Source organism: Orcinus orca, chromosome 14 (assembly GCF_937001465.1).
Source record: "Orcinus orca chromosome 14, mOrcOrc1.1, whole genome shotgun sequence".
NCBI classification, from domain to species: Eukaryota; Metazoa; Chordata; class Mammalia; order Artiodactyla; family Delphinidae; genus Orcinus; species Orcinus orca.
This window is the reverse complement of record NC_064572.1, coordinates 64,287,141-64,307,350: the sequence shown is the minus strand read 5'-3', so window position 1 is coordinate 64,307,350 and position 20,210 is coordinate 64,287,141. Positions and strand designations below refer to the sequence as shown.

General features: G+C 53.1%; 1 protein-coding gene across 5 annotated transcripts; it reads left to right on the top strand.

Moving 5' to 3' along the window:
- Positions 1 to 175: 175 nt before the first annotated feature.
- LDB1 (LIM domain binding 1) lies at positions 176 to 13,604 on the top strand. Of its 5 annotated transcripts, none has more exons than XM_012532562.3 (11): positions 176 to 535; positions 8,500 to 8,602; positions 8,728 to 8,772; positions 8,881 to 8,956; positions 9,052 to 9,154; positions 9,328 to 9,500; positions 10,019 to 10,141; positions 10,376 to 10,459; positions 10,552 to 10,675; positions 10,877 to 11,019; positions 11,737 to 13,604. In XM_012532562.3, exons 1-11 carry the CDS (start codon positions 511 to 513, stop codon positions 11,965 to 11,967), a joined length of 1,230 nt encoding a protein of 409 aa, XP_012388016.1. In that variant the 5' UTR covers positions 176 to 510; the 3' UTR covers positions 11,968 to 13,604. The 5 variants fall into 5 exon arrangements, with proteins under 5 accessions (XP_012388016.1, XP_004268545.1, XP_012388017.1 ...); XM_004268497.3 differs by having other exon boundaries at positions 177 to 535; positions 10,877 to 11,025; XM_012532563.3 differs by having other exon boundaries at positions 505 to 535; positions 8,711 to 8,772; positions 10,877 to 11,025.
- The last annotated feature ends 6,606 nt before the right edge of the window (positions 13,605 to 20,210 follow it).

Sequence of the window (20,210 nt, the reverse complement as noted above, 5' to 3'; positions counted from 1 at the left end):
AGTCGCCGCCCGCTGCGCCCTCGCCCGGGTCACTTTGACACTGCTCTCCCCGCCCACTAGCAGGCAATTAGCATATTAATAAAGCCCGGCCCAGCCCGACTAGGGCTGGTGAGCGGGCGCCTACGAGAGGGAGAGCGAGAGCGAGAGGGAGCGCGAGAGCTAGAGGGGGCGAGCGGCAGCGGCGGCGGCGTTGGCGGCGGGGAGGGCGGCGGGAGCGCACAGACACGCACACGCACACGCGCACACACAGACACACACTCCGGGGACGCACACCCGCGCGCACACACGCAGAGACAGCTCGCCTTCCTGCCTGGCTTCCTTCCTGTCTGCTCCACGCCTGACAGGCCCCTCACTGCAGCCAGGGGCCGCCCGCACCGGGCCGAGGCCGGGCCGGGCCGGCGGCGAGGACAGCGGGGGCCGCGGGCGGCGGCGGCGGCTCATGCCCGGCCTGTCCCCGCGCGGGGCGGGCACCGTGACTTGGCTGGGCCCCCAGCGGCGGGCGATGTGAAGATGTCAGTGGGCTGTGCCTGTCCTGGTGAGTGGGGCGCGCTGCCGCCCGGCCCCTCCCCGAACCCTCCCTGCCGATCCTTCACCCCTTGTTTGGTGAGAACTTGTGTGTGGGGCGTCGATGGCATGGCTGTGGTCGGAGGCTTGAGGGGTGTGTGGGGCCTCAGTCGGGGGAAGGTTTTCCCCAACTGTGTAAATGCGCAGCAGCCCAGAGGCACGGGTAAGGGGCGCTGGGGTTAGCTTGTGTGTGTTTTTTGGTGGAGGAGGCTACTTAGGGAGGGGTTTTGGGGGGGCTGAAATTCCCAGAATTCCAGGGTGTTAGCCAATCAGAAGTGAGTCTGGACTTTTGACCCCCCCCTCAGGTCATCATACAGTTGTGATTGGCTGGTTTGGGTTGCCCCCCCTTCCCTGCTGCCTATTCCCTCTTACCTATTCTGTGACACCTCCCTCCAGGCTGTTTCTGAGGACCCTGTTTGGGGGGAGGGATTGATTGGGGGCCGTCTTGCCCCCCTCCAAATTATCCTGCCTGTTGCCAGGGAAGGTTGGCCCTCCTGAGGGACACGAGGTCCTCCTGGGGTGTGGGGGGCAGATAATTGGGCCCTTGGGTCTGGCATCTTCGCCCTAGTGGGAGGGGGAATGTGGCAGCCCCAGGCAAGCTAGGAAATAAGAGTGACTTGTGAGAATTGAATTGAGGGGAGCGATGCTTGACCCCAATGAGAGGACTTAGGTTCAGATACCTGCCTCCCCCCAAACACATCAGCTCTTGCCAGTGACAGACAGCCTGGGTCTGAGTTCTTTCCTAGGGAGGAGGAAGGCCTGGGTCTGAGTTCTTTCCTGCTGCCAGGGAGAAGGAGAGGGGCCGTGTGACTGGAGAGGTGGTCTTCAGAGGGCCTCAGAACACGGTTTATATCCATCCCCAGGACTCTGGGTTCTTGAATTATCTGCAGGACCCCCTTCTGTCCCAGGCAGGAGTTAGCTTTCTCTGGAAAGTCAGGTATTCCTGAATCTAGCCTGGTTTGGATCCTTAGCCCCTCCAAATGCCCTGTTCTCTGGGAGGCCCATACCTCACAACTGGAAACCCCCCTCCCCCCAACACACATCCCCAAGGGAAGCTGGCAGTGCGGAAGCTTCCTTGAAAATCATGTGACCCGGGCCAAAGCTCTGCTGGGCTGGGCACACATTAAAGTGCCTGCTGAGGCTGACGTTTAAGGGGCATGGGGCCCAGAGGGAGGGCTAGTAGAGCCTAAGAATCCTGGGATATCCAGCTGTGGGAACCCCTGGCTCCTGCTGCAGAGGGTCGGGGAGAGGAGGAGAGGGAAGAGCCTGCCAAGCTGGAATCCTTCCTGGCCCCATCATTCCTCCTCCTACCAGCTTGGTGTGTGTGTTTGTGTATTTTCTTTACAATTGCCCCATGCTGAGTACCCTGTTCAGATCCATCCATTCTCTGAGTCCATCCCATGGCCTTGATCCTCCATCACCCTACATAAGCATAGCTAAAGGGCTGAGTCTTAAATATGATTATTAGTGCCTACAAATAGCGAGCAGGAGGTGAGTATGGAAAGGTTGTCAGGCTGGAGGTAGATGGGAGGTTGATCTTGAAGTTGAGGTAGGGTGCCTGGTCCTGTAGGAGAAGGGAGAAAGTTTCCCTCTCAGTCTCTCAGGGAGCAGCATGGGTACAGAAGAGGACCTGTATGTGTGAGGGGGGACAACTTAAGGCAGTGCCCTAAAAGGTATGTTCCTTTTGTGTGTCTGGTGATCTGGTTGGGGAAGAGGGGGCCTAAGATGGCCGAGAGTGGGGAATCTTTTTCCTGAATGTGAGGAAGTCTTACGGATTGGTGCCACAGAGGATGGATGGAGGTTAGTCTTCAAGAGAACCACTTGGGGAGGGGCATGAGAGTGGCCTGGGGGTTAGAAATGGTAGGATTTGGGGTAAGGGAGGGCACCACGCTTGCATGGGTGTGTGTGAGCACATGGCTGAACACAGGGACCCCGTGGCAGCATGTCCAGTCCAGGCCTAAAGACCACCCCCCGCAACCTGAGCAGCCCTGGGGTGGGGGCCCAGGCGCCCTGGCAGGCTGCCTGCCTGCCGCCTGCCTGCCTGCCTGCCTGAGTCTCTCCTTTGTGCTCTGCTGTCTCCCGGCTCCTCCTCCCCCAGCCCGGCAGAGACAGCACATGCCCCACACATGTGACTGAGGGAAGCCAGAGCACACGCAGACCCACACACATGCACATGCAGAAGGAAACACTACAAGATACACACATACACACATCTAGCTCTCATAGTGCTCCTGGGGTGTGTAGTAGCTTCTGGGGCTTTGGTCAGGAGCAGGGAGGACCTCTGCTAAGGGACATCATCCTGGGCAGGGCAGGTTGCTGAGGGGGCCAGGGCCTGTCTGGGGCAGCATGTGACTCAGAAGGGTTAAGGTAGGGAGGAGTAGGGGGAGGGGAGGAGGCAGCAGTGGTGGCGGCTGGGAGCCAGGAGAGGAGGATGGCAGAGCGCCAGGCCAACGGGAGGCCGGGCACAGACAAAGGAAGGGGGGCAGGCACACTGGAGGCCTGGGTCAGGGAGCCCCAGGGGCCCGGGCAGGGGGCAGTGCTGGTACCTTATCCTGTGGGCTGGGGCGGGCTGCTCCCCTTCAGAATTCCCACCTCCAGCAGGGGTGCTCTTGCTCTTCCCTCCCTCATCACCTTTGTCAGTCTTTGCTGCTCCCTGCTTTCTCCCCACCCCACCTCCCACCAATTTTAGAGCCTTCTAACTCTGAGTTGCTCTCTTTAGTTGGACCTCATCTGCCCCTGTGCAAGTGGGAGAATTAAGTCCGAACTGAGAGAGGACTTGCTGGAGAAGGGGAACTAGGAGAGGGCCCGTTTTGAATGATATGCCAGGGTCTGGATACATCTTGGTATTTAGGGGCCCTTCTCCCTGAAATTTGAGGAGACAGACTGGGTGGGGGTTCTGAGTTCTGAACTGGATGCTGAAGCCAGAGCACACAACCATCTCCCCTCCCCAAGTAGATAGTCATTTGGGGCCTGGAGTGACCATTCCTTGGAGGGGGCAGGCAGTAGGAATGGCTGCAGTGCCCCAGGGCTGGGCTTGTGTGAGTGGGGTTAGAACCAGGGTTCCAGCCTCAGGCCCTCCTGTCTCACTGTAATCTGTGCAAGTTCGGATAATAGGCCCTGGATGCTATTAGGATCTCTTGAGGTACTGCCTGTGAATGTGCTTTGGAAAGTTTAAAGGCACAAAACAAATGACAGGAATTGTCCTGTCAGTGGGGGAGGAATGTAATTATCCCAGAGTTGGGCTGTAAATTTGGGAGTCAGGACAAGTATCTCAAGTCCTGGTGGTAGGCAGTATGATGGTAGGCATTCTGGCTGAAGAGTATAGATTTCGATAGGTTTATGAAAGCCAGGATATATCATATGGCCAGGCCATGATGGAGAACGGTGTGCAGATTTCAGAGGGGGGTGGGGTTAGTCCCTGGGTAACAAATGGTCAGGGTATGTGTGTAGCAGTCTGTCAAAGGTTCAGGAGGTATAATGCAGTTTTGGGGTGTGTCTTGGGGCTTGGGGCATGTGCGTCACAGGTCCCACTGTGTATGTGTGTGTGTCCTGGGTTTGGGTTTATTTGAGGTTTGAGGTATATCACAGGTTGAAGTGTGTATCAGGTACGGATTTGTGTGAGAGTGAGCTGTGTTAATTGTGTGTGGAGGATGTTCACAGAGCCAGATGCAATAGTATTATTATTGCACAGTCAGCTGGTGTGTATGCCATCCTGTTGTGGGGCTGTGTGTGAATCTGGTTGGGGGGGGTGGGAATACAAAGCTGAGACTCAAATTGCAAAGAAGAAGGAAGTCCTTACTGCCCCCCACTTCCCATGTGAGAGAGAGAGAGAAAGAGAGAGAGAGAAAGAGAGAGACTGTGTGTGTGTGTGTGTGTGTGTGTGTGTGTTTCTGTCCAGGTAGTAGGGCCTGGACCACTATCCAAGTTTTAGAAAAGCCCCCTCTCTTGGGCTTCCCCCCTTGCATTGGAGAACAGGTTCCTACCCTGGTAACCATATACCATTTTTTCCTAGGGTTTGGGGGAGGATTCAGCAGCAGACTAGACCCCTTCTGGGGACCCTCAGATGGGCAAGTTTGCCTTCCTGAGCTCTAACAGAGCCCCTTTCCCTTGCACCCACGTGCCTCCGGTGGTGGTGGTGGTGGTGGTGATGATGGGTGGGTGGGGGAAAGGGGGCTTCCTGCAAAGGTAGTCAGCATTTGGAACTAAGCTGGGTTGGGGGCAGGGAACCTGGAGTGTCCCCCTCCTTCCAATCAGTGTTTACAGGCTGAAGTCTGAGTGTGTCTCTGTCAAAAATAACCCCCTGGAGCCTTCCCCCCAGCTGCTCTGGGATTTCACCAGCCACGGGTGGCTGCTCAGGCCAGCCTTCAACCCGAGAGATCACTAGGGAGAGGAAGAGAGATTTGGGGGATGTTTGGGAGACCGTTAGAAGATACTGGGAGTCTCCAGAGAGGACGAGTGCCCTCCTCCATCCCTGCCTGTGGCTTAGGCTCCCCAGCTCACCCCTGAGCACCCCGCTTGGAGCTTGGGAGCGGCATTCCAGTTCCTGGCTCCCACAGCCCTCCCCTCCATCCCGGTCTCTCCAGACCCAGTCTCTCTGTATCCCTCTCTCCGGCCTGTCCCCTGTCTCTCCCAGTCTCTGTTTCTCTTTTGTTTTTCTCAGCAGTCCTCCCTGCCTGCCTCCCTCTCTCAAGCTCTCTCCCTCCCTTCTCTCCCTCTTCCTCTTTCCTCGCAGGGAGGGGGCGGGGCCGGTGGGGGCAGCTCCACCCTCCGCCCGCCCTGGGGCCTCATTCTGAGAGAGGCTCTGAGCGAGCCAGCGGGGAGGGGGGGAGAGAAAGGGAGAAAAGGAAGGGAGCCGGCGGGGCGCTGTGTGTGTCTGTGCGTGAGCGAGTGTGAGTGAGTGTGAGTGCCGGGCCCTGCCTCTGCTGGTGCCCCGGCGGAGGGGCCTGCTGGCCTGGGGAGGGCGGGCGGGCTGCTTGGAGGCAGAGGCAGAGGCAGAGGCGGCGGCGGGGAGAGCAGAGGAGGAGGAGGAGGAGGAAAGAGCGGAGCAGCCATTGTTGAGGGAAACCTTGCAAACAAAGAAGGCTCCGGACTCCCCGCGGCCCCCCGCCCCCCAGGCCGGCCCCCTGGCCCCGGGTCCCCAGCCCAGTGGCCATTGTAACTTTCTCCCGGGGCTGTGGCCGCCGTGGGGCGGGCCGAGGCCGTGCGTGCGAGTCTTTGTGCAGCCCGCGGAGTGGAACTCCCAGCCAGGCCTGCCTGTCCCACTCGGGACATGAGCGGCTGAAGTTGGCCCCCCCTCAGGCCTCACCCCTGCCAGGGCCCCTCTGGGCTCGCAGCCGCTCCCCGCACCTCTCCTGGCCCCCTCAGTTCTCCCAGGTAAGTAAGTCTGGGCACCCTGCAAGCCTGTTGGGGGTGGGTGGAAGGTCCTCCATCTGGCGCGGGCCTGGTATGCTGGCTGTGAGAGAGGTGACCCAGCTCATAGAGGAGAGGGCTCTCGGGCCTGCTGACCTCTGGTCAGCCCCCAGAGGGAGGGGGCCTGCCCTCGGGTCAGGCTGGTTACCATGGAAATACCCAGCTGGAGGTGCCCCCCTAGGCCACAGGATGCAGCTTCCATTCTGAGAAAACTTTACTAGTTCTGGGCTCTTCCTCTCTCCTCCCCCTTCCTAAGGGCTCCTAGGTTGCTAGAGGTGGGAGATGGGACTCTGCCTGACTCCAAGACTGGATGACACATCCATCCCCTCACCCCCACCCCCACGTTGCTCCCTCTACCCCTGCTGCTGGGGACAGGCAGCAGCAGGGACAGATGGTCTGGGTGATGTTCCCTCCCCTTCTCTTCTCACTCCCCAGCCCTTGTGCTGGGGCTACTGGGAGTTGCTATGGCTCTGGAGAGATGCTGAGTTTATTTGTGTCCATTCACTGGTCGTGTAAATAGAGGCCCCAGAGCTTTGGGCTTTAGCTCCTCAGTACTGTTACCTAGCCCCAGGCAATGCCTGTCATTTCTCAAGTGAGAAATTGAAGCTCTGAAACTTTTTTCAGAGTTAGAGAGGAACCCTGGTGTTTTGCCTCCCTTCTCTTTAGGGTCTTGAGCTGATACATTTCAAGTGGTCCTGAAACTGAGGGGCAGGGGCAGTAATGCTTTTGGGGAAAGGAGGGCCTAGGTAGGGGATGAGGGCCAGGTCTAATAATCTAGACTACTGGGTGCATTGCCCAGGCCTGGCTTCTGGTTGCTAATGTGAGCTTTGACTTCCTACATGGCCTTGTCCACCTGTCTGTGGAGTGGGGGGACTTGGGGTTGGGTGGGACTGCCTCTTTCCTGAGGACACATGCTCCTCATTCAGTCCTGACTGGCATGTGAAGGCTGTGTATGTCGTGCTGGGAGCATTTGGATGTGGCCTATGAGAGCTCATGCGTGGGGCAAGGGCCTGTTGCAGGCACCCTGATCCTGCCTGGGGCTGCTGGGTTCCAGCCCTTGGTAGACATGTTGGGGCGAGCTGAGGGTGCAAGCCTGCTAGGCAGGATGAGGCACACGCGTGTGCAGGTACACACAGGCTCTGAGTCTTGGCACTGAGTCTTTGGGGACGGTGGAGGGTAGGCCTCTCTGGGACCCTCCTTTGGCCCATATTGTGAGGAGGGGACCCAGGGGAGAGAATTAAATGGTACATGTTGGTACAGGGTCTTCCTTTGTCTCTTCCTCCCAAGGAACAAAATAGATTTTGTATCTAAATTGGAGATGGGGCTCAGATACAGCCGATACAGCTACCCTTCCAAATGCAGTCAAGTTTGGGGGACATGAGGAAGCAGCTGTGACTAGGACTCTGCTTCACGATCTCCTCCTGTCTGGTGGGGAGGGGATAAGTGGCATTGTGAGGGTACCTGGCTCTTACCTAGCTATGAAAGTAACACTTCTTCCAGTCAGGTAATAGTAGAGCAGGAGTAGAACTGTGTATGCTTCTGAGTGAGGTGGAGAGGGGACACATGAGCTCATGCACAGATACACACAAGCAGAGACCCTGTCTAGTTACCACTTGCCTCCTAGACTGAGCCCCTGAAACCTAGGCTCCTTCCCTGGGGCTGTTTATTTTCTATATGTAACTAGAGTGGGACCCATTGGAGGCCCATCTACCTCCCTCCCTCACTGCAAGTCTAAGGAGAGAAAAGGGGTTGAGGCTTTGGGTTTCTGGTTTGGAGACAATACTAGACCCATGGTGGGTGTGTGTGGGGGGGGCTGGGCTGATAAGGGAGTGGCCGTTGGTGTGAGAGGCAGAAGGCCCAACTGGTTATCTGGTGGGCGGCACCCAGCAGGCACTACCCCCCCCTTTATCTTTCTATCCCCTGCCCTCCTGAGACCCTGGGGGTGGAGAAGGAGCAGGGAGTTGGCAAAATCCCCCTTTACCCTCCCCCAACCTGGTCTCCAGAGGGCAATAGAGGGGTAAATACTATAGGATATGGGAATTGGAAGACTAGGCTTGAGCCCTAGGACTTGAGTTCTAACTCTGCCAGTTAGTAGCTGTACGATCTTGGTAAGTCCCTTTGAACTTTTAGTTGCTTCATTTATAAAATGGGAATGTTACACTCGACCCTGCTACCTCACAAGGTTGTGATGATGATTAAACAAAACAATGTAGATGAAAAGGGAGTTTATCAAAATTTTAGATTCTGATATTTAGATATTTATTTATCTTGTGGTGCTGACATTTCTTCCCAGGTTCAATTCTGTCATCCAGGGCTCAGCCACATGAAGAAATGGGGTCTTGGGTATTAAGGCTGAGAACTTCTAGTTTCTTAATAAAAACTGGGATAGGTGCTCCGTAGGGTAGTCTCCCTCCCCTAGTGCCCTCGGGGGCTCCAGAAGACCAGTCCCTGTGCATACAGTCTAGCAGACTTCCAGGAGCACTGCCAAGAGGGACTCAGGAGACCCCTTCTTTCTTTCCCTTCTAGGTTGTTCCTCAAAGTCATTCAAGCTGTACTCACCCAAGGAGCCCCCGAACGGCAACGCCTTCCCCCCCTTCCATCCCGGCACCATGCTAGATCGGGATGTGGGGTGAGTTTCTTGTCCACTTCCTGTTCCTTCCCCAGATGGCATCCTGCCTGAAAAGGGGAGGGAGTGACACCCCCCAATAATTCCTGTCTTCCACCCCCATTCTCATAGCCTCTTCCCTTACACAGCCCAACTCCCATGTACCCGCCTACCTACCTGGAGCCTGGGATTGGGTAAGTGGAGCCCAGTGGGGAGGTTGGTGCTTTCCATTACAGGGGTGAAGGCGGGGGTGGTGGGGGGAGGCTCTGCTCCTACTGATCTCCCTTCTTCACTTCCCCCAGGAGGCACACACCATATGGCAACCAAACTGACTACAGGATATTCGAGCTTAACAAACGGCTTCAAAACTGGACAGAGGTATAGCCAAGGGAAAGGAGCTTGGAGGGAGAGGGCCATCTGGGCACCCCTGTGGCATGTCTTCTGACACACACACCCCTCCCTGTGCTTCTTAGGAGTGTGACAATCTCTGGTGGGATGCTTTCACGACTGAGTTCTTTGAGGATGATGCCATGTTAACCATCACTTTCTGCCTGGAGGATGGACCAAAGAGATATAGTGAGTGACCTCTGGGGGTCCTGCCAGTGCCGCTGTAAGAGCGTACATCTCCTGTGTCCTTCTAAGATCTGGGCGTGGGTATTTGTCCCAGGGGATCTGTCTTGGCAGGGATGGTATCTGCCTGACCACTTTTGAGATCCTTCTGTTCTGAAGAGTTTGTCCCATCTCTGCAGCCATTGGCCGGACCCTGATCCCACGCTACTTCCGCAGCATCTTTGAGGGGGGTGCTACGGAGCTCTACTATGTACTTAAGCACCCCAAGGAGGCATTCCACAGCAACTTTGTTTCCCTTGACTGTGACCAGGGCAGCATGGTGACCCAGCATGGCAAACCTATGTTCACCCAGGTTAGCACCCAGCTGGATGTGGAGCACCGAAGTACCTGGGTTTGATTCCCCTTCTGGCTCCCAAAAATGTACTTGGCTTTTCCCCAGGGAGACATAATGGGAAGTGGCAGGATGCACAGGGATGGCAGGCATGCTGCAGTATTCAGCAGACATGTATTGAGTTTGTACATGACAGTTTTCTGGGCCGCAGGGAGACACCAGTGAACGAGAGCCTGTCCTCGTGGAGCTTATGGCTGACGAGTGTTTTACTAGCTACAAGAGGAGAGGACAAGAATCTGTTAAGCGTTTCTACTGTGTGTGTGTGTGTGTGTGTGTCTGTGTGTGTGCGTGTGTCTGTGTGTGTGTGTGTGTGCCGGTGTGGCAGGTATATGAGGAGGTGGTCCATGTCAGTTATGCACCCAGATTTCTGTTCAGGTGGCAGGAGTGTATGTAGTGGGAGAATCATGAGGAAACAGGGGAACCGGTATACTTTTGCGTATGTGGGGAGGTGAGCAGACTTGTGACAAGCTTGTTTCCAGGTTTGTGTGGAGGGCCGGTTGTACCTGGAGTTCATGTTTGATGACATGATGCGGATAAAGACGTGGCACTTCAGCATCCGGCAGCACCGAGAGCTCATCCCCCGCAGCATCCTTGCCATGCATGTGAGTTGTGCACAGAACCTAAGCCACAAGGCTGAGGGCAGGCAGCGGGAAGGGTGGAACGAGGTCTGTCATTACCCGCCAGTGGCCCTAGACAGAGGGTTGAAGTTTATCCATCTGAAAAATGGGTTTTTATATAGTAGTCCCTCTTCTCTTGGGTGTCACGAGGCTAAGATGATAGGGCAGGTGAGCAGATGCAACCCAGGTACTAGTATTCTTACCTTTCTCCTCCTCTAGGCCCAGGACCCCCAGATGTTGGATCAGCTCTCCAAAAACATCACCCGGTGTGGGCTGTCCAATTCCACTCTTAACTACCTCCGAGTGAGTCTCTGATCACCCAATTTCTGCCCCATCCCATTTGGTCTCCACTCCACGTCTGTCCCCTGACAAGCAACTAACTGGTCTCCCCCCAGCTCTGTGTGATACTCGAGCCCATGCAGGAGCTCATGTCCCGCCACAAGACCTACAGCCTCAGCCCCCGTGACTGTCTCAAGACCTGCCTCTTCCAGAAGTGGCAGCGCATGGTAGCACCCCCTGGTGAGTGCCTTGCACCTGCACCTGCTCTTACCATTATCTGATGCTGCTTCCCCAAGGCTGTATCGCTGTCTCCTCACAAAGCCCTTTCCTCTTTCCTGGGTCTGCGAGATTGGGATCAGGGTAGGCTCAGGCTCCTTAGGAGCCAGAATGGGGAATAAGGGTCCCAGGGCGCTACCCCTGAGTCTCCTTTCCCTGGCACAGCGGAGCCTGCACGGCAGCAGCCCAGCAAGCGGCGGAAAAGGAAGATGTCAGGGGGCAGCACCATGAGCTCGGGGGGTGGCAACACCAACAACAGCAACAGCAAGAAGAAAAGCCCAGCCAGCACCTTCGCCCTCTCCAGCCAGGTACCTGTAAGCATCTCGGCTTTCTTCTCTCTTCTGGGCTGCCCCACTGCTGGCCCCTGACCCTTGACCCTGTCCCATCCTGAGCTCACTAGCAGACGTAGAAACAAAGACAGTTTTTCCCAGTGTACTTTGCCATCGTGGGCTGACTCTTGTCCCTGATGACAGTCCTTGTCAGTCACGTGCATGATTGTGATTACACAGACTCAGACGTAGCAACGTACGACATCAAGGGACAGAGACAGCCGTGGGAACGTATGGACATAAAGGACAGACAGCTTAGGGGCACACAGACCACCAGAGAGACACACAGGCTGACAGAGGGACACACAGACTTGAACGTGTGCAAATCTAGAATACATACATGCACATACGTTTCCCCACCGGTGTTTTTGATCTGCTCCTTCTCTCTTACATTGGACAGAAGTTCAGGAGCCCCCTAAAATTTTGGAGAGATGGACTAGGGAGCTAGAGGAGTAGATTGACTTCTCCCAGAATCCAGTGGATATAGGTTAAAGGCTGTGATGCTTTGCAGTCATTCAGTGGGAAGTATTCCAGGGGTGGAGGGTATCAGAGGAGTTGGGGTTTTAAATTGGGGTATAAGTTGGGGGGTGTGGGGTTGAGTTTCCCGGGTGGGTGTTGGGGCTCTGGGGGTATCTGCTGCCCTGGGCTGGGCGAGCCCCTGCCCCGATTATGTTTGGGGACCTCCGCCACTCTCAGGATGTGATGGTGGTGGGGGAGCCCACCCTGATGGGCGGGGAGTTCGGGGACGAGGACGAGAGGCTCATCACCCGTCTGGAGAACACCCAGTTTGACGCGGCCAACGGCATTGACGACGAGGACAGCTTTAACAACTCCCCTGCCCTGGGCGCCAACAGCCCCTGGAACAGCAAGCCTCCGTCCAGCCAAGAGAGCAAATCGGAGAACCCCACGTCACAGGCCTCCCAGTAAAGGCTTTGCCATGGCCACCGCCACCCAGCGCTCTGCCTGTCTGCCCCACCCCTCGAAGCCCCAGGGAGCAGAAGACAGAATGAAGAGACTGAGCATCTAAAATGGGCAGCCTCATCCACCCGCTTCAGGGAGGAACTGGACTCACTGGGGGCAGGTGCCAAGATTTGCCCCCCCAGTGGCCCTGGGCTGGGGCTGGCCTCTGCAGAGCCTTTTGGGGAAGGGGGTACTCATGTGGATGCCTATGTGGACCCTGGGCCTCTGAGAAATGTCCTGACCACCTCCCAGGGCATTTGCCTCCATCCTCACCCCAGGTTCTGGGTTCCCTCATCCTCCTGACTCCACCCTCTTCAAGCCTGGGGTTGTCTATGCCCACAGCCCTTAGGGACTTAAAAGTTATGGGGCTTGATTGAATGCCCCTCCTCCAAACCCTCCCCTTAGGTGGCTGGTAGTAGAGGGGTAAAGCTTTGGGCTCCTCCCTTCTGCCACCTATCCCAGCTCCAAGTTTTTTAAAAAATAATATTATTAAAGATGTAAGTTTAAAAAAAAATCACTCATGTCCCCTATTTCCCCTTATTAAAGGTCCAGCTACCTCCCTATGCCTGGCAGATGGAGAGCTTAGGGCCTATGTGGAGGTAGTGGGGTATGCATCACCATTTTACACAGTTTGGAGAGCTTCAGACCAAGGAGACACTTTGCCATCTCTCTTCTCTTTTCCTCTGGGGTGACTGGAGTTGGGGAAGGCATGCCATGGGGGTAGGGCGCCATTGATGGCCTCACTTTTGTGACAGCCCCCTGCTGTTGTCTCTGTCTCCCCGTCCTCTAGGACTCTGGCCTGCCCTCCTAGTGCTTGTGACTCCTTCTATCCCAGCCCCCAACCCCCTCGCTCCACGGTGTGTATATTCTTTACAAGTCCTCCACTAGAGCAGCTGTCTTGGATGGGGTGAGGGGGAGGCTCCCTGCCTTAGGGAGTGTGGAGGGAAGGGAGCAGCCTTGTTTGTCACTGTGTTTTTTGTTTTGTCTCAGTTGGGCAGGCATGGGTGGAGGAGGGGTTCATCCACTCTCCAGTACTCTCTTTCCCCAACTCCTCAGACTGCATATCTAGTCCTCCCCTGCCCTTCAAGGAAGGGGAGAAGCCACTGAGGGTGTCCCAGCTCTGAGCCCACCAGGGAGCAATAGGCTTTTGTCCTCCAGCTGAAGTAAAGGCTCTTCATCTCCCAGTATCTCCTCTCTCCCCTTCTTCATAGAAGGACAGGGGAGGCAGCCAGGATCCTCAGCTCTGTTTCACAATTGGACATGTGGAGGCTCCAGGCCCAGGGTGAGGCCGAGAGCAGGGTCCCATGAGTCTGGACGCAGCTCTGTGGCTTCGCTGCCTTCTCCTGTGGCCAGTTCCAGAAGTGTTAGCACCACCTCTCTCCCCACTCTTCCTTCTGGATTCTGGGGTCCCCCACATCCTGTTTCCTCTACTCCAGCTGCCACTTTTGGAAGGATATTGTGTCAGGAGCTGAGGGAAGGGGTAGGGAAGGTGGATGTCCCACCCCGCCCGCTGTAATGCCTTTTTTTTTTTTTTTTTTTTTTTTTTTTTGGGCCATTTGAGTCATGTATGGTACTGCTCAATAAAGAGACTTTTTGGTTTGAGAGTGTCTTGGTTGGTCATTGATGCCTATAATGACTCAGTCCAAGGCAGTCTTTTTCCCCTCCTTCCTGCAGTCCCTAACACCAGTCATTGGGGAAGAGGCATGAATTGGGCTTGTGAATTCCCCCTCACTCCCATCTCACATTTCCCCTCACTCTTCTGGTGGTGTTCTTGATGTGTCCCAGGCTGCCCTGTATTCCTCAAAAGTTGACTTCCCAGCCCCTCCCAGGACTATTGTTCCTCACCCCTAACTGTCATGGGGCTGCCAGACAGGTGGTGGCCCTCTGCAGGCAGGGTTCCTGGGATAGATAGACCTGGATTAAGCTGTTGGGGGAGGGGTGGAGGAAGGGGTCCTTGCCTAGGAGGGGACTTGGATTGGAGGAGCTTTGGGTGGTTAGAATTCTTGGGAGACTCAGTCCTGTTTTTGTCAGATTCCTACCCCTACCTGGCCTCTAGCTTACCAGCCCAGCTGAGATCTGAACTAGTCTCCTCTGGTGTTAGGTCCCTGGGTGGGGAAGCGGGAGAGTAGTGGGGTTGTCGCCTTGCTGACTTTGGGCTGAGGCACAGAGAGAGGAGGATGCTTAAGCACTATTGCTAGGGGACAGCCTGAAGCTCCACAGAGAGATGGTAGGACGAATAGGGCACTTTTCAGACTCCTTTCCAGGTATTCTCCCTGATTCCCCTCCTTCCCCACTATTATAGAAGATTGGCAAGATAGGGAGATACTGCAGTGGGTTGGGGAGGGGTATTAGCACCTGCAAAAACCCCTACCCAGTCTCCCTCATTTTCTTTTTTTCTTTTCTTTTTCTTTATTTTTGGTTGTGCCGCGCATCTTTCAGGATCTTAGTTCCCTGACCAGGGATTGAACCCGGGCCACGGCAGTAAAAGCGTCAGGGAATTCCAAGTCTCCCTCATTTTCATCCCAGACAGGGGAATCTGAGGCCTCAGACTGTTCCCTCACTAAGGTCTCTGGATCTCAAGTAAGGCCTCATAGACCTGCACCTCTGCCCCCACCTCCCAAGCTGGCAGGAAGAAACCAGAGGAAAGGACAGCATGGCCCACCCCACACCCTTTCCAGTCCATGCAGTTACCTCGGCCCTGCCCTGCTGCCAGCCCAGCTCCTCGTTGCTCCAGGACCTCAGAACTCCAAGGCCTGCATTTGTACACACACACATATCCCACCCCTCTGCAGGCCTGATCTGACTGAAGGACATTTACCAGCCAACTGTGACCACTAATTCGCCCTGGAAGTCCTAGGTAACACCTATCTGCAGTGTGTTTGTGTCTGGCGCTAGGTGTACAACTGACCTTTTTGCCCGGGTGTGAGCTTGTGTATGTAGTAACTTCTGACCTCAGAGAGGGCTTGGATATGTGTATATAAGGGACGTATACATGTATTAATAGGCATGTGGGCTTGTATATGCATTTGTTTATGATGTATGTCTTGGTGGATTCATTCATTCAGCTAATATTCATTGAGCCCTCTCCAGGTGCCAGCCCCAATTCCATGTGCTAGGGATGCGGTGCTGAACAAGGCAGAGGAGGCATGACCACTGGGTGTGAGTTGGCAGCGAAAGGTACATAAATGAGGATGTGTTGTTGAATGCATGGCTTGGCAGTACGATTGTGTTGGGTTATGGGGCTGCCAGGGCGGGTATGTGACTGGGTTTCAGCATTTGCAGGTTCACATTGTGTGTGTGTGTATGTTTCTGAAAGGGAGCTGGGGGTCCAGGGGAGAGGTAGATTGCTAAGCCTGGACTCTGCCCTGCTAGGCCTGGACTCTGCCCTGGGGGAAATGAATGGGCCAGAGAGACAGGGGAACCCACTTTTTGAACTCAGGAAACCTGGTGGCCAGTGACTTCCTCTGAAGCCCCAGATCTGGCTCCTCCCTGTTTGCCCCAGTGGCCCCTCTGGGGAAGGCCCTTGTTCAGGAGGAATTGCTGGGGTGGGGGAAGTAAACCCTTCAAAGCCCTCATGTCCTCTGTTTCTGGGTGCAGGGGAGGGCCCAGTCGCAGGCCCAGCATGATGCTGAAAAACTTGTTTCAGCCCAACTGTGTATGCCAGCCAGGCCCCACTGCAGAGGTCCAGGCCTTGACCCCCAGGCCCCCAGCTCATCCTGAACCCAGCTCCTTCCCCATGTTTCCTAACCCAGTCCAATCCAGCCTGGTTTCTAGCCCCTTTCTTAGGACTGCTAGTCTAGTCCAGCACAATTTCCAGCCCCTTTTATACCAGTAGCCCAGACCAGCCTAACCTCTAACCCCTTTCCTAAAGGTAAGAGGCCAGCACAGCAAGCCCAGCCCAGTTCAGTCTGACCTTAAGCCCCTTCCCCTAAGGTGGAAAGTTTGAAGCTGCCCTCCCAGAGCTTCCCCCCAATCCCTTTTTTCACAAAGTAGGGTCTCATTTTGGGGATTGGTAGAAGTAGAGGTGAGAGTACAGGATTAGGAGCTACAGTTAGGATGAAGAAGGAAAGGGCAGGGAAGACTGGGAGATGAGGGGCAGAGGGTGCTTAGGATGGCCCAGGCGTGTCCTGGGCCAGACTGAAAAGAGGGAATGTGTAAAAAGTTGTGAGTCAGCTGCCCCGTAGTTCCAAACGGAATTTTTTTTTAATTAATTAATTTATTTTTGGCTGCGTTGGGTCTTCGTTGCTGTGTGCGGGCTTTCTCTAGTTGTGGCGAGCGGGGGCTACTCTCGGTTGTGGTGCGCGGGCTTCTCATTGCGGTGGCTTCTCTTGTTGCGGAGCATGGGCTCTCGGTGCACCTGCTTCAGTAGTTGTGGCTCATGGGCTCTAAAGTGCAGGCTCAGTAGTTGTAGCACACGGGCTTAGTTGCTCCGCGGCATGTGGGATCTTCCCGAACCAGGGCTCGAACCCGTGTCCCCTGCATTCGCAGGCAGATTCTTAACCATTGCGTCACCAGGGAAGTCCCCAAACTGAAGTTTGAAGATGGTGGTTTTGACCTCCACTGGACCCAACTCTCCAGTACCCAGAATGCTTACAACACTCTACCATGTGGTCACAGTACCATTCTCTCAGGACGCACCTCTTAGGCTTCTTTCCACTCCATCCGGAGGTCTTCAATGAAGAGCAGGAAATGAACGACAGACTACACACCCTGTAGTTCTTAGCCTAGGGAATGGGGGGAGCTGAATGGTAATGGAAGCTGACCCACCTCCAGGTTCCTACTCCACCAATTCCAGGACGCTTTTCCTGAAGTAGCTAAACCCTGGATTACTCCTCTCCCTGCTGCCCCACCTCTGTGCCACCAGCTCACCTCTCCAGGAGGAGAACCTAGAGAAAAGTCCCAGAGAGGGTTGGGAAGGAAGAAACTTTTCCCCCTCTCCCCCAAACAAATAAGGCTACCTGGAGAAAGTAGGCATAATTTCTCTCCCTTGCCGTTAATGGATGTCAGGTGCACAGAATTAGATTAATCATACCCTTGTTTCATGGCACACTCTTTTCATTGCCCTGTGCACAGGACACATTTATTTAATTATAGTACTGTCATAGAACTTATCACATGAAAGCTAGGACCTTGGCAATAACTGAAATGCATCCTCCTCCTGAGGTATCCACCATTCTCTTTTCCTTTTTATAAATTTATCTTAGCTTTATGTATTTCCAATTTTTTTTTTAGTTTTTTTTAACCTTATTATAGAGGAATACTGCTGTATGTAGTTTTTGGCTGCTTATTATTTTTACTTAATATTACTAAGATTCATATTGCTGCAGTTCATGCATTTTGAGGGCTGTGTAGTATTCCACTATGTGACTATACCACAGTTCTTCATTCTCCTGTCACTGGACATCTGGGTTGTTTCTATCATGGTTTCTGCTCTCTTGAAGAGCCTTCCTATGAACATTTTTATTCCTTTCTCCTATTTTATGTGTGCAGAGTTTTTCTTGGTTTTATATTTCGGTGTGATCTCTGCAAACTGATGTTCCCACCTCTGAAGCCCAGGTCTGAGTGCGTTTACTATGGCAGAGGATCTAGGGTTAACTTGAATTAAAGTTCAAACATTTATTGGGAATTCCCTGGCGGTCCAATGGTTCGGACTTGGCACTTTCGCTGTGAAGGGTCCAGGTTCTATCCCTGATCGGGGAAACTAAGATCCCGCAAGCCATGTAGCCAAAAAAAAAAAAAAAAAAAAAAAAAAATCCAAACATTCATTGAGTACCTGCTATATAAAGTACTCTGTCCATTCATTCAGCCAGTCAAGCTACATTTAGTGAGCATCTACAACATGCCAGGAACTGGAGATGGAACAGTAGATAAGAAAACATGACTTATAGAGTTGGGTAGGGAAATAGATGTTAAACAAACAGTTACATATATATGCAATTACAATTTATATATAACTGAATAGTGCAGGTTAGATATATAATAGAGACCTATTTTTTTTTTTTTTTTTTGGCTGTGCCACACAGCATGCGGGGATCTTGGTTCCCCAACCAGGGATCAAACCCATGCCCCCTGCAATGGAAGCGCAGAGTCTTAACCGCTGGACTGCCAGGGAAGTCCCAGAGAGAGACCTAATTTAAACTGGTGTGTTAAAGAAGGCCTCTCTAAGGGAGTGATGTATCAGCTGAGACTTGAAGGATTAGGAGGACTCCACCAGGTAATGTGCATGGGGAGGGGGATTTCATGGGGAGGAAATAGGTCCTGATGCTGGGAAGTGCTTAGTGGGTTGGAAGAATAGAACACCAGTGGGTTCTGGGCCTGGTGAGCAAAGGAAAGTGGTGGCAGGAGAGAGGCTGAGGCCAGATGGGACAATGCCATGGTGTCAATAACGATGATGACAATAGCAGTTAACATTCATTCTGCACCAGGTATTGTGAGAAATGCTTTATATCAATTATTATCTCATCGAAAGCTGAGCACAGCTCTGTGTTGTGGGTACTGTTATTATCTCCCATTAATACGAAGAAACTAAGTGCCAGAGAGGCCAAGCAACTTGCCTAAGATCACAAAGATAGCAAGGTGTTTGAATTTTATCCAAATGTAATGGACTGTCACTGCAGGGTCTAAGGCGGTCATGGTTAAGACCTGGTCCCTGCCCTCCTGAAACTCCCCAAACGGGAAAGTCAGACATAGCCACATGTTGAGTAAAAGCACACATCAGGGAGCAGGATTAGAAACCTGCGAAGTGCTTTAGACTTACAGGGAGAGAAATTCGTTTTGACCAAAATGATCTGGGAACACTTCTTGCTGAAGGTGAAATTGGTTGTGATTGTGGAATGGAGGTGGACCTGTGACAGGTAATTTTGTCAAGGATCGACAGACATTCTAAGTAGAGGGATGGCTTTAGGAAAGGTACTGAAATGGGATGGTCAAGGGAAGGAATGGTGGGTACTTTGCTGTATAGGAGAGAAGGAATCAGCAAAACTGCCCTCCATAGTCTTTCTAGATTGTAGAGAGTTTTGAATGACAAGCTGAGAAGTTTGTTTATTTTATTTTTTTTGGCCGCACTGCGCGGCTTGTGGGATCTTAGTTCCCTGACCAGGGATCAAACCCAGGCCCTCTGCAGTGCAAGCTTGGAGTCGTAACCACTAGACGGCCAGGGAATTCCCAAGCTGATAAGTTTAGACTTAATTTTATAGGGAGTGGGAAGCCACCAACTGTTTTTGAACAGAGAAGTGACCTAGTTAGATACTTCTTTTAAAGTGAGATTGGTTTAGTGTGGTGTATAGAACTAGAGAAGGGGGACCAAGTACGGGGCCGAGAAGCCCATGCTACTAGCAACTTAAAAAACCAAAACAAAAAGATCCTATCTTGTCATAAAATAAATTGTATAAGATTAAAGAATTAAATGTAAGCAAATAAAATTAGATGAAAATAAGATGAAATACTATTCATCACCTTTCTAGAAGTATGTGTGGATAGGATAAACTTGTAAGATTTTAAATACCATAGAAGAAATCAGAAAGGAAAAGAGTGATTAATAAAAAAAGAAAAAAACCCAAAAAGAGTGATCAATTTTGCTACATATAGACTGAATTTATAACTTTGGTATATGTGTGTATAAATAAAAAAGTAGATCCTGACTCTCTACCCCTTATACCGGCCACAAAAAAAAAAAAAAGCAGGTGTGCTGGGAAATATATTTGTAACAAATATGATGAGTTACAATCTTTCTGTACAATTAATTAATGCAAAATAAGTTTAATAAAGAGGCTCCTCACTAGATAAAAGGGTAAAGGACAATTTCAGAGGAGGAAGCACTAAGACTAAAACACATAGAAATACAGTAATCGAATGTATATTTAAATAATATGGCTCTTGGGCTTCCCTGGTGGCACAATGGTTAAGAATCCGCCAGCCAATGCAGGGGACATGGGTTCAAGCCCAGGTCCGGGAAGATACCACAAGCCGTGGGGCAACTAAGCCCATGTGCCACAACTACTGAGCCTGCGCTCTAGAACCCACGAGCCACAACTACTGAAGCCTGTGCATCTAGAGCCTGTGCTCCGTAACAAGAGCAGCCACCGCAATGAGAAGCCCAAGCACCGCAACAAAGAGTAGCCCCTGCTCACTGCAACTAGAGAAAGCCCGCACAGCAACGAAGACCCAATGCAGCCAAAAATAAAATAAAATAAATTTTAAAAAATAAAAAA